Genomic DNA, 12,377 nt, shown 5'->3' with positions numbered 1-12,377 from the left:
GAAAGGGAAATGTATTGTATGCAATAATAAAAGATTGCAAATTACCCGAGTGTAATGTGTGACTGACACCCAAACCAGGTCCATCACATGTGACTATTGAGACCGAACACGGATGATGTCTGAGATCGACATGTGTCATATACACTATTTGGTCAAAAATATTGGGAGGCCTGTCTTTACACACACATGAACTTTAATGGCAGCCCAGTCTTAGTCCGTAGGGTTCAATATTGAGTTGGCCCACCCTTTGCAGCTATTACAGCTTCAACTCTTCTGGGAAGGCCGTCCACAAGGTTTAGGAGATGTGTCTATGGGAATGTTTGACCATTCTTCCAGAAGGGCATTTGTGAGGTCAGGCACTGACGTTGGAGAAGAAGGCCTGGCTCGCAGTCTCCGGTCTTATTTATCCCAAAGGTCTTCTATCCGCTTGAGGTCAGGACTCCACCCAAGTTCCTCCACCCCAGATTCGCTCATCCATGTCTTTATGGACCTTGCTTTCTGCACTGGTGCGCAGTCATGTTGGAACAGGAAGGGGCCATCCCCAAACTGTTCCCACAAAGTTGGGAACATAAAATTGTCCAAAATATCTTGGTATGCTGATGCCTTAAGCATTATCTTCACTGGAACTAAGGGGCCAAGCCCAACCCCTGAAAAACAACCCCACACCATAATCCCCCCTCCACCAATTGATTTGGACCAGTGCACAAAGCAAGGTCCATGAAGACATGGATGAGTGAGTTTGGGGTGGAGTAAATTGACTGACCTGATCTCGACCCGATAGAATACCTTTGGGATGAATTAGAGATGAGACTGTGAGCCAGACCTTTTCATCCAACATTAGTGCCTGACCTTACAAATGTGCTTCTGGAGGAATGGTCAAACATCCCCATAGACACACTCCTAACCCTTGTGGACGGCCTTCCCAGAAGAGTTGAAGCTGTTATAGCTGCAAAGGGTGGGCCAACTCAATATTGAACCATACGGACTATGACTGGGATGCTATTAAAGTTTATGTGCGTGTAAAGGCAGATGTCCCAATACTTTTGACAATAGAGCATATGTGAATCATTGGATAGTATGACATTCACATAATACATCATATTATCTTCATGTCTCAATAAGAATTGTCTGTAGCTAAAATTCATGTTCAGTCCTGCATAGGAATATTCCAACTGGAGACTAAATGGTTAAATCTGGTTGGTTGCTGGTAACACAGACAGTTCTTTTTTTTTAAACATTTTGCATAATTGGGCTCAATGCTGTCACCAAGGGTGCTCAGATCCCATGTGTCATGTTGGTCTACAGTGGTCCATCATCAGTGATGAAACTATGGACATGAAGCTGCCAGTGAGTCTACAAGACTGAACAGGGCCCAACCATTCAAACCTGAGCCACAATCTGGCGTCGTTTTCAGACACAGCACAGTACATGGCATGGGACTACTGGAAGCTTCAATACACCCAGTAATATGTGAATAAAGTGCTTTTAGTCAGTATATGAATAGTGCTTAATTGGTCTCATTGCTGTCACCAAGGGTGTTCAAATCCCATGTGTCATGTTGGTCTACAATGGTCCATCATCAGTGATGAAACTATGGACATGAAGCTGCCAATGAGTCTACAAGACTGAACAGGGCCCAACTATCCAAGCCTGGGCCACAATGTGGGGTAGTCTTCAGACACAGCATAGTACATGGCATGAGACCACTATAAGTTCCCCTACATTCAGTAATATGTGAATGAAGTGCTTCCAGTCGGCACGTGAATATTGCCTAATTGGGCACAATGCTGTCACTAAGAGTGCTCAGATCCCAGGTATCATGTTGGTCTACAATGGTCCATCATCAGTGATGAAACTATGGACATGAAGCTGCCAATGAATCTACAAGACTGAACAGGGCCCAACTATCCAAGCCTGGGCCACAATCTGGGGTAGTCTTCAGACACAGCATGGTACATGGCATGAGAGCACTATAAGTTCCCCTACATTCAGTAATATGTGAATGAAGTGCTTCCAGTCGGCACGTGATTATTGCGTAATTGGGCTCAATGCTGTCACCAAGAGTGCTCAGATCCCGTGTGTCATGTTGGTCTACTATGGTCCATTATCAATAATGAAACTATGGACATGAAGCTGCCAGTGAGTCTACAAGACTGAACAGGGCCCAACTATCCAAGCCTGGGCCACAATCTGGGGTGGTCTTTAGACACAGCATAGTACATAGTATGGGACCACTGGAAGCTGCTTACACCCAGTAATATGTGAATAAAGTGGTTCCAGTCACCGATGTTGTTCATTCCTGTCTCCAATGTTGTTCTGATCCCATTTGTCATGTTGGTCCCCAATGGCCCATCATCAGTGATGAAACTATGGACTTGAAGCTGCAACAGGGGTCTCCAAATTTATAAAAAAGGGGCAAGTTTACAGTTTTTCTGACTTTAGGGGGGTCAGACGGTGGCCATTGGGAGTAGAAAAGGTCCCGACGTTAGTGGGGAAAAAGCAATGCCCCATCTTTGGTGTCAGTGGGAGGAATAGAGTACCTGCCTTCCTGTCAGTGGGAGGGATTGTGCCCCCATCGCAGATGTCACTGGGAGGAATTCTGCCTCATCATCGGTGTCATTGGGTCCAATTGTTGATGTCATTGGGAGGAATTGTCCCCTATCATTGGTGTCATTGGGAGGAATTGTCCCCTATCATTGGTGTCATTGGGAGGAATTTTGCCCCTTCACTGATGTTAGTGGAGGGGGAAATTGTGCCCCATTTTTGGTGTTAGTCAATTAATGAATGCCCCAAGGCCCAGACAAAAGCAAGCACAGGGCTGCTTCTGACCCCTGCACCGCAGTTTGGAAACTACTGGTCTACAAGACTGAAAAGGGGCCAATCATCCTCGTCTGAGCCATAATCTGGGGTAGTCTTCAGACACATCACAGTACATGGCATGGGACCACTGAAAGCTGCCCTACACCCAGTAATATGTGAATGAAGTGCTTCTAATCGGTATAGGAATATTGTGTAATTGGGCTCATTGTTGTCACCAAGGGTGTTCAGATCCCATGTGTCATGTTGGTCTACAATGGTCCATCATTAATGTTGAAACTATGGACATAAAACCTGCGAGTGAGTCTACAAGACTGAACAGGGCCCAACCATCCAGAATCTGGGGTAGTCATCAGACACACCATGGTACATGCCATGGGACCACTGGAAGCTCCCCTACACTCAATAATTTGTGAATGAAGTGCTTTCAGTCTGTATATGATTATTGGAAGTTTGAAGAGTGAGAAGCGGAGTAAGCATTGTGTGCCCCCCCACCCACCAATCCTTACAGGATCTACAGAACAGGCTGGCCGTATAATCAGACAGGTGATAGTCAGGGTGGGCTAAAGGGACCAAAACACACCCAAAATCTGGACCAGTGGGAAGTGCAATAGGCACTTCATATAACTAGAGGTATCTGTATGACTTGCTTATATCCTAATTCCCAAAATGAAGGTTTTTATTCCTCATTTTAGGATAGTGGGCAGAGCCATTCAGACTGGTTCAGTGGAGGTTTTTTTGTTTACTTTTAGGCCCCCTCCCTATAATCTGTTGGAATATACCGTCCCGCTGCTTTCAAGGCTTCCTCCATACAAGTCATGGTTTTCTTAAACTGCCCTGGTGATGGGCAGCAAGCCCATAACAGATGTATACAGTTTGTAATGAATGGCTCTCTAATATTTGGAACACCTGATATATGAATCAGCCATTCTTGAAGTACCATGGCAGAAAAGAATGATTTGCATTGCTCCGCCTACTATACTGAAATGGGCGATTACATATTTTTGAGATGTGTGATGAAAGCGAGACTTGCAGAAATCTCCTCCTATTGTAGAACGTTCTGGTGTAGAAGAAGGTACTCTTGTTGCAGAAGGTTCTTCAGTGCTATGCACTGGTTCAGTGGAGGCTTTTTGGTTCTTTGAGTCTCCCTTAGCATCAACTGTCTGACTACACTTTTTCATCCTCCATGATCTAACTCTTCCAAAGTCAGACATTAAAGCTAAATTACAGAAATTCAGCTCCATTCTAAAAAAGTGAAGGCAAACTAGGAAGTTAAGTCCAAGGAGGTGCATGACATCTCCTGGGCTTTTTTCCATTATTTCCATTTCACAGTTTTATTGCACCCCCCAGAAGACAGCTATCCCGCAAGACAGCCCAAGGTCTCAGGTCTCAGCATCTTCAACATCAGAGTCGGTGCAACTGCTTTGCCTACCCCTCCCCATCTTTCTGCCAAATCACAGAAGCCTTTATATTATGTGAGCTCATTCACAAAATACAAAGGCTTCTCTGAATGGGCAGCAGAGGTCAGGGGCTGGCATAGCTACTCTTTGCGCCTCTCACCTCTCTCTCGCAGAACCAATTGGCAGCATATGCTCTGACAGAGCCATAAACCTGTCAGATATAAATAATAATAAGTTCAGGAGATGTCATGCACCTCTTCAGACCTAACTCATAGTATGCATGCACTTTTTACAAAGCGACTGAATTCCAGCTTTAAAGTGGAAGAAAGACTAATGCTGTGTACACACGATCAAATTGTCCGGCGTACTTAGTCCGCCGAAACGCATTTCACCGGACAATTCGATCGTGTGTGGGCTTCAGCGGACTTTCTCAGCGTAAAGTCCGGCGGACTTAGAAAGTATTTTTGCACTCCAATCTTTCCGCCTTCCAGGCTTGGGTTTCAGCGGACAATACGTTCGTCAGTATGCTAGTCCGGCGGACTAAGAATGACGCATGCTCAGAAGCAAGTACGAAAAGGAAGCTATTGGCTACTGGCTATTGAACTTCCTTTTTCTAGTCCCGTCGTACGTGCTGTACGTCATCGCGCTAGCAAACGCCGGACTTTCTGTGTGTCCGTGGCCAAGTCCGTTCGGTAGAAAGTCCGCCGGATTTTTTGCTGAACTAAGTACACCGGACAATTCGATCGTGTGTATGCGGCATTAGTGTAACTATTCTTAAAAGGTTCGCTCCCACCCCATCATGCCTAGCGTATACAAAATATGCGTGAACTTATCTAATTTTAATCAGCTCTGGGCCAGTCATGTGATCCTTCACCAATTTAGGGAGCGCTGAACAGCAGCTGGGAATTCCAGGACATCGCCCATAGGCTCCCATGTCCCACTCCTTGACGGAACTCCCTCCTCTCCCCTACAGCCTCTGGTCACTGCCTGGAGTTGCGGGATCAGATGACTGGACCGCAGCAGATCTTTTGTTAAGCATAATAGGTAGGAGGGAGTAGGGAGCATTTTTAAGAATAATTAGGCCTTCTTAATTAGGAATTACCGGTAAGCTTTTCTTCCATTTTTAATGGTCCTGAAGAGGCTCAGTCTGTGTATGTAATAACCATCAATTGGAAGGAAGTATCTCCAGTGTACAAATGACCATCCTGGAAACTCAGCGTTGGCCATCCAGGGGCCTGTTGGATGCATTTCACAAATTATTGTTGCAATGTACCTTCAGATGGCCCAATTCTGACCTGATTAAAGGCATTCACAGAGACATGGGGATTGATGCACAACAAATGTGATTTCAGGTAAATTGGTGTGTGGTACCGGTGGGACAGGTGAGCTTCTTATCTTCATTCAGCCATCACTTGTGTTAAAGTCTAGATGTTCAAGTGCTTAACCCCAGAGAAGGAACAATGACAAATCCCTACAGATCTTTTTTTATAATCGCACACTAAAGTGGACCTCGCACTAAGTAGCACAATTTGCTTATTATTATTATTCAGGATTTATATTGCGCCAACAGTTTGCGCAGCGCTTTACAATACGAGGGCAGACAGTACACTTACAATACAAATCAATACAGGAGGGATCAGAGGGCCCTGCTCGTTAGAGCTTACAATCTAGAAGATCAGAGGGCCCTTATTCAATGTGTCCCCTTCCTATAAACTCTAGATGAAAATGCAACAAAAAAAAACAAAAACCTGTGGGAGAAAAAAAAATATAAATATACTTACCTTCCGCCTGGCTTGTGTCCGCAGTAAGTAGGTGAGAGTGATGTCATCCTTCTTCTGACAAGATCTCAGAGAATGTTGAGTAGCCCAAATCTCATGAGAAGATGATCTTGCAGTGACGAGATTTGGGGTCCTCAGCATTCCCCAGGATTTCATGAGCAGTAGGATCAGGGCTGGCGCTAGCCTTAGGGCACCAGGATGGGGGGGGGGGGGGGCTGTAAAGTCCGAATCCCCTGGTCTGCAACATCCATATGAGCGGATGTTCATGCTTATGTTCGCAGTGGGAGGAGGTTAAAGGGGTATGGTTAAGTAAAACAACAGCTTTCTTGCACCCTTAAGATATGCTTTGATTGCTGTGCCACAGGCAAGAATTTCACAGACACATATAAACCTCAGTACAATCATTTATTTTTTAAATTAAACTATTCTATTATATATGATTTTGCATACACTGAATATATACAGAGAACCAATATGTTTTCTGAGCCTACCTTAAAAAAATAACTTAAAGCGGGGTTCCACCCTAAAGTGGAACTTACACTCATCGGAACCCTCCTCCCCCCACCTCCGGTGTCACAGTTGCCACCTTTCAGGGGGGAGGGGGGTGTAGATACCTGTCTAAGACAGGTATTTGCACCCACTTCCAGGCATAGACTCCCACGGGAGTCTATGCTGTTTTCTGTCCCGGCGGCGCTGTCTGCTGGGACACACACGGGTCTCAGAGACAGCGCGGACCATTCCCATTGCGCTGCGAGACTCGCGCATGAGCAGTAGGGAACCGGGAAGTGAAGCCGCAACGCTTCACTTCCTGATTCCCTCACCTAGAATGGTGCGATCGATCAGCTTCGACTGCCAACATCGCTGGAGCCCTGGGACAGGTAAGTGTCCATTTATTAAAAGTCAGCAGCTGTAGTATTTATAGTTGCTGGCTTTTAATATTTTTGTTTCCAGTGGAATCCCTCTTTAAATAAATTAGTCAGGGACTGCATAGCAATCAGCAACTGTTAAGACAACAAACACTTTGGTCAGAGGTAATGTAATTTACAATACAGTGCAAGAGTCTGTTAAGCTGGCCAACAGGCTGAAAGAAAAAAAAAAAAAAAACGAAGAGATTCTTTAATCTACACAATTAAAATGGATGGAGAAAACTGGAATTCCCTTGCTGGGACAATATATTCTGACAGCGGCACCAGGCACCGTCCGAATATGCTGATTAGCGGCTGCAGCGACTTATTGAGCAACATTTTTCCAACATGTCGATTAAACTATCAACTTCTGTCTTACAAAGACAGCCACACACCAATCAAAATTGGTCCACTCCCTGCTGAACTGGCAGATTTTGATCAGTGTAAGACCAGCTTAACACACACAGTGCTGTGGTAAGTGCAGGGTTTAGGAGTACATAACACGCACAGTGCAGGGGTCAGAAATACATAATGCAAGGGACAATAATGCACAAAAGGCTTGGGTCAGGTGTGTAATGTGTAGAGTGCAGGGGTCAGGACTAATCTAGAAGAAATCCCCCCCCCCCCACATTCCAACATTCCATCTCTCAAAACAAATACTCTCCCCCCTAAATTCCTCCTCCTAGAACTAATCCTCTCCTCCCCAAATCCCATCTCCCTGGACAAATCCCCCAACCTCAATTCCTCCCCCTGGCACAAATCTTCTCCTCCCCAAATCCCACCTCCCTGCACAATTACCATCCCCAATTCCTCCTCCTAGCACTAATCCTCCTCTCCCCAAATCCCACCTCCCTGCACAAAATCCTTCCATCCCAAATTCCTCCTCCTAGCACAAATCCTCTAAACCCCCAAATCCCACCTCCCTGCACAAATCCCCCCATCTCCAATTTCTCCTCCTAGCACAAATCCTCTCCTCCCCAAATCCCACCTCCCTGCACAAATCCCCCAACCTCAATTCATCCTCCTGGCACAAAACTTCTCCTCCCCAAATCCCACCTCCCTGCACAAATTCCTCCTCCTAGCACAAATCCTCTCCTCCCCAAATCCCACCTCCCTGCAAAAATCCCCCAACCTCAGTTCCTCCTCCTGGCACAAATCCTCTTCTCCCCAAATCCTACCTCCCTGCACAATTCCCCAAACCTCAATTCCTCCTCCTAGCGCTAACCCTTTCCCAATAGAGTCCCACCTCCCTGCAAAAATCCCCCCATCCTCAATTGCTCCCCCCCCAACCCCGCAACCCTAATTCCTCCTCTTAGTACTAATCCTCTCCTCCCCAAATCCCCCCCCCCCCCCAGCACAAATAATATTGGTGCACAGCTCGTATTTAATGCACCATTGACCCTTAAGTATTTTTTTTATAAATCAGGTATTCTTTATTGAAAGAAAAACATTTTTTCCACTTGTTACACAAAAACAAAACACCATGTTTCACAAAAGTACATACCGTAATACTAAGCATCAATAGAAACAAACAAAATGCATAACAAAAGTTATACATGCAGTGTTTAAGAGCGGACATCATGCAATCCAGAGAAGTACAAAGTATTAATGCATGAAAGCAAATGGATCCATCAAAGCGTGATCAATTCCGAGACCCACCGCTAGAGAACCAATGCACACTTAATGGGATCAAATATATACAGTAAGTACCAAAGCTAGTATAAGGACCACTTTTCCTATAGTACAGTCAGAGCAACTTCCTATGCCTCCAAGTCGGCATCTACAAGACCCTTCAGTGTTTTCCTCTGAGCTCTTCCTCATGTATGTGTAAACTGTTTTAGGTTGGGTTCACACTGCTGCGGTATACGAGATCTGATGTGATTCCCACCGCACTGCAGTGCAAATCACATGCGATCTCTGTGCGATGTGATTTCAGCCATACAGATAGTATGGCTGAATTCACATCGCATCCGGCCCAAACTCGTAAAGGACCCTTTTTTTGGTCCGCAGCAGAATCGGATCGCATGGGTGTTCACACCATGCGATCCGATTCCTGTCCGAGTTTGCAGATCGCACTACGATATGCGAACTAATTTGGAGGTGTCATTAACTTTTCACTGACACTCCCAGCAGTTCGCATAGGGCAGTGTGAACTGCCGCCGGTAGGCATGCGATGCGGGAACCCGCAGTAGATTTGCAGCGTTCCTGCATCGCAGCAGTGTGAACCCAGCCTTACTTCCAACACATTTGTAATTCTGTTCAGCCAGCCTTCTGTTTTCCACTACACTGCAAACCCAAAGGGAGACACCATTATTGTATGGTTCAGTTTTACAGCTTCTTGCGTTGTGATTGGCAGGGGCGGACTGACAACTCATGGGGCCCCCAAGCAATAGGAGATTATGGGGCTCCCGGGCAATAGGAGATTATGGGGCCCCCAGGCAATAGATTATGGGGCCACACACAGTGTACACACACACACATACAGTATACACACACAGACACACAATATACACACACAGTACACACACACAGTATACACACACAGAATACACATACACACACTGAAAAGGTACTGGAGAGGCGGGCCAGCTATAATCTTGGGATTTTTTTAAAAACACAGATTTTTACATACTGTCCCTGGTTTTATTGAGGCTGGCAACCCAGATGGGGCCCCTTAGTGGCATGGGGCCGTCGGGCAGTGCCTGAGTGCCCGAATGGTCAGTCCGCTCCTGGTGATTGGGCAGTGTATCAAAAGTGTTGTGATGCAGATTCATTGTTCAAATACTGCCTGGAGGAGAGGTGACATAAAAATGTGGAACTGAGTTGGTAATTCTTGGGGTCAACACTCCTGACTGTGCAGAGGGCTGTGAATGTAAAAAAAATTAAATAAAATGGTTGGATATATGTATTTCATGTATGTTGATACTATAGCACATACAGAAATTCCTCATTCCAGGGTTATTTGTTGGATGGTTTTGTACTTGATATTTCTTCTTCCATCATGTGGCCTTTTATTTGTTTCCTCTCACAGGTCTTCAGCCTGAAGCACTTTGATATTGGTGGAATGCCCAAGGTGGTGCCTTTAAATTTGTCGTTTCAAGACTTCAAGAAAGATATTTCTGATAGTAAGGAAATGCTGCGTGTTCCTCACAGGATAAAGAGGGTGGACTTCTCCAGTGTGGTCCTGCCAGCCATGCATCCCACGGAACCCCACATCATCATCAATGGAAAGTACCCAAGGGAGGAGGAGGCTGAGGAAGAGACAGAAGAGGAAGAGGAAGAGGAGGAGGTTGAGTTTCTAGGTGAGGACATTGACCTCCATAGTGGGTCAAGCAGCGATGTCAGCCAGAAGAGCACAGAACGCAGTCAGGAAGGGGCTCCCTCTACGCTACTAGCAGATGATCAAAAGGATTCAAAAGGCAGAGCTTCCACAGCAGAGAATGACCTAGAGTTAGAAGAAGGATCAAAGACCTTAGTACTGTTTTCCCCTGGAGACATGAAAAAGTCACCAGTTACCAATGAACTGATGCCGGACGTTGACTTGGGAACTCTCAATGCGCTGACCCCCCAAGGGGAGAAGCCCCAGCCTACTGGCAGTCAGTTAGATGTGTCAGAGCCAGGGACTTTATCTTCCATTCTGAAATCAGAACCAAAACCGCCAAGCACAGCTGCTGCCGCCACCGCCTCCTCCCCTTTTACCAAAGTTGAACGCACATTTGTTCACATTGCTGAAAAGACACACTTAAATGTTATGTCTTCCACTGGTCAGCTGATGAGGCTGGAGGAAAGTCCCATCCATGGGCAGTTGGAGGAACCCATTATTGAGGAGGAATCCGAAGAGTTTGCTGTTCAGAAAGATATTGGTGCCATGAACTCTTTTGTAGAAACAGCCGAAGTTGACAGCTACGCAGTCTCAATAAGTAATGTCAACGTTGAAGCGGAGTTTCAGGCCAACCAACCTGCTGCTAATGGAGTTAGTGAATCCGAAGAGCTGTTGGAGAAGGACTCCACAGACCTTGTGTTGAAAGAAGATGACGAGCAGGAAAAGATTGTGCTTTCCACCGAACGCCTTAATGAAACGGATGTTGGCACCAGCAAGAGTGTGACCCAAGCTATGGGGATTCGCTTCAAAAGTCGTATTCCTGTTTTCTTGTCGGAGGAAGATACAGGATCAGATAAGTCAATGTCACATTCTGCCAAAGAAAGGTTCCACAAGAGAACGAAGCAAATAGACCTAGCGCGCCTTGTGATGGAAAAGAGGCAGATTCGCTTGCAGAGGTTGGCCTCGGCAGGCTCATCTTCTGCATCTTCTAGTGATGATAGAAGGAGAACATCAGAAACACTGTCCACTGCAGGATCTGAGGAAGACACACATGAGTCAGATGATTCCATCCCAAGGAAAGTTATTAAGGAGAAAGCAATCTCCATGAGGAAGGAAGAGATGACATGCAATACGAGAAGCAGAATCCCTCGTCCCATCACCCCCATAAAGGATATGCGTTCCCTGATCCCACCTGCTGCAACTGTCAGCAAGCAGAAAGAACATGCAGTGGCACAGAGGTAAGGAAATTCTGATCATGTAAGGCTGCAGATTAAATATCTACTGCAATATCATGACGGAATGTTTTCGTTCTGTTTGTTGAATATTTTGCACAAGTGCGAGGACAAATACATAGACAACCGCGCTTCACAGAGTGCTGCAATGAAATATTAAAGCGGGAGTCCGCCGGGACTCCGCGTTTTTTTTTTTTTTAAAGCCAGCAGCTACAAATACTGCAGCTGCTGACTTTTAAAATAGTGACACTTACCTGTCCAGCGCGCCCGCGATGTCGGCACCCAGCAGGCAGCGGGGCACTTGCGGAAAGGGGCGGGCACTTGCGGAAAGGGGCGTAATCTACTCCCCTTTCCGCACAGAGCTATCCCGGAAGTGGGTGCAGAATACCTGTACTGTACAGGTATCTGCACCCCCCTCCCCCCTGAAAGGTGCCAATTGTGGCGCCGGAGGGGGGGAGGGTTCCGATGAGCGGAGGTCCACTTTAGGGTGGACCTCCGCTTTAAGGCCATGCTGGGCCACCATAGGCGTGCGCAAGGTGTGTGCCTGGGCACACCCTAATCCTGGAGTTGGCAACCCATCAATTGTGGGCAGCCGACAGGTAAGCCACGATCCTTACTTGCCGACCCCCAGAACCTATACAGGATAGGCAGCTGGAGTGGAAATGAATAGACCGATCTGTATTTTCTTCTGCAGCAGCTGAAAGTAGGCTTCTCCTCCTCATATGCCTTGTACGCACGGTGGGACATTCCGACCACAAAATCCGTCGGATTTTTTTTCCGACGGATTTTGTCCGAGACTTTGCTTTAGCTTTAGCTTTGGTCTCGTAATTTGATCTGAGCACGCGTGGCACTTTGTCCCATCAGAATTCTCTACAAACGATCGGAAAAAGTCAGATCTGATTTTTTTGTCGGAAAATTTGAGA

General features: G+C 46.2%; 1 protein-coding gene across 3 annotated transcripts in view; it reads left to right on the top strand.

The window, feature by feature from the left end:
- The window catches only part of TTBK1 (tau tubulin kinase 1), a 145,140-nt gene that overhangs the window by 120,639 nt on the left and 12,124 nt on the right, over positions 1-12,377 (top strand). For all 3 annotated transcript variants that reach the window (XM_077485463.1, XM_077485464.1, XM_077485465.1), the window contains one exon: positions 9,932-11,460. In XM_077485463.1, coding sequence (XP_077341589.1) covers positions 9,932-11,460 — 1,529 coding nt within the window. The remainder of the gene's footprint in view (positions 1-9,931; positions 11,461-12,377) is intronic.

This window comes from Lithobates pipiens, unplaced genomic scaffold, assembly GCF_037356315.1.
Source record: "Lithobates pipiens isolate NorthernLeopardFrog02 unplaced genomic scaffold, aLitPip1_a1.2 Scaffold_18, whole genome shotgun sequence".
In the NCBI taxonomy this organism is placed as follows: domain Eukaryota; kingdom Metazoa; phylum Chordata; class Amphibia; order Anura; family Ranidae; genus Lithobates; species Lithobates pipiens.
The sequence above is the reverse complement of the archived record's forward strand: the minus strand, read 5'-3'. Positions and strand labels throughout refer to the sequence as shown.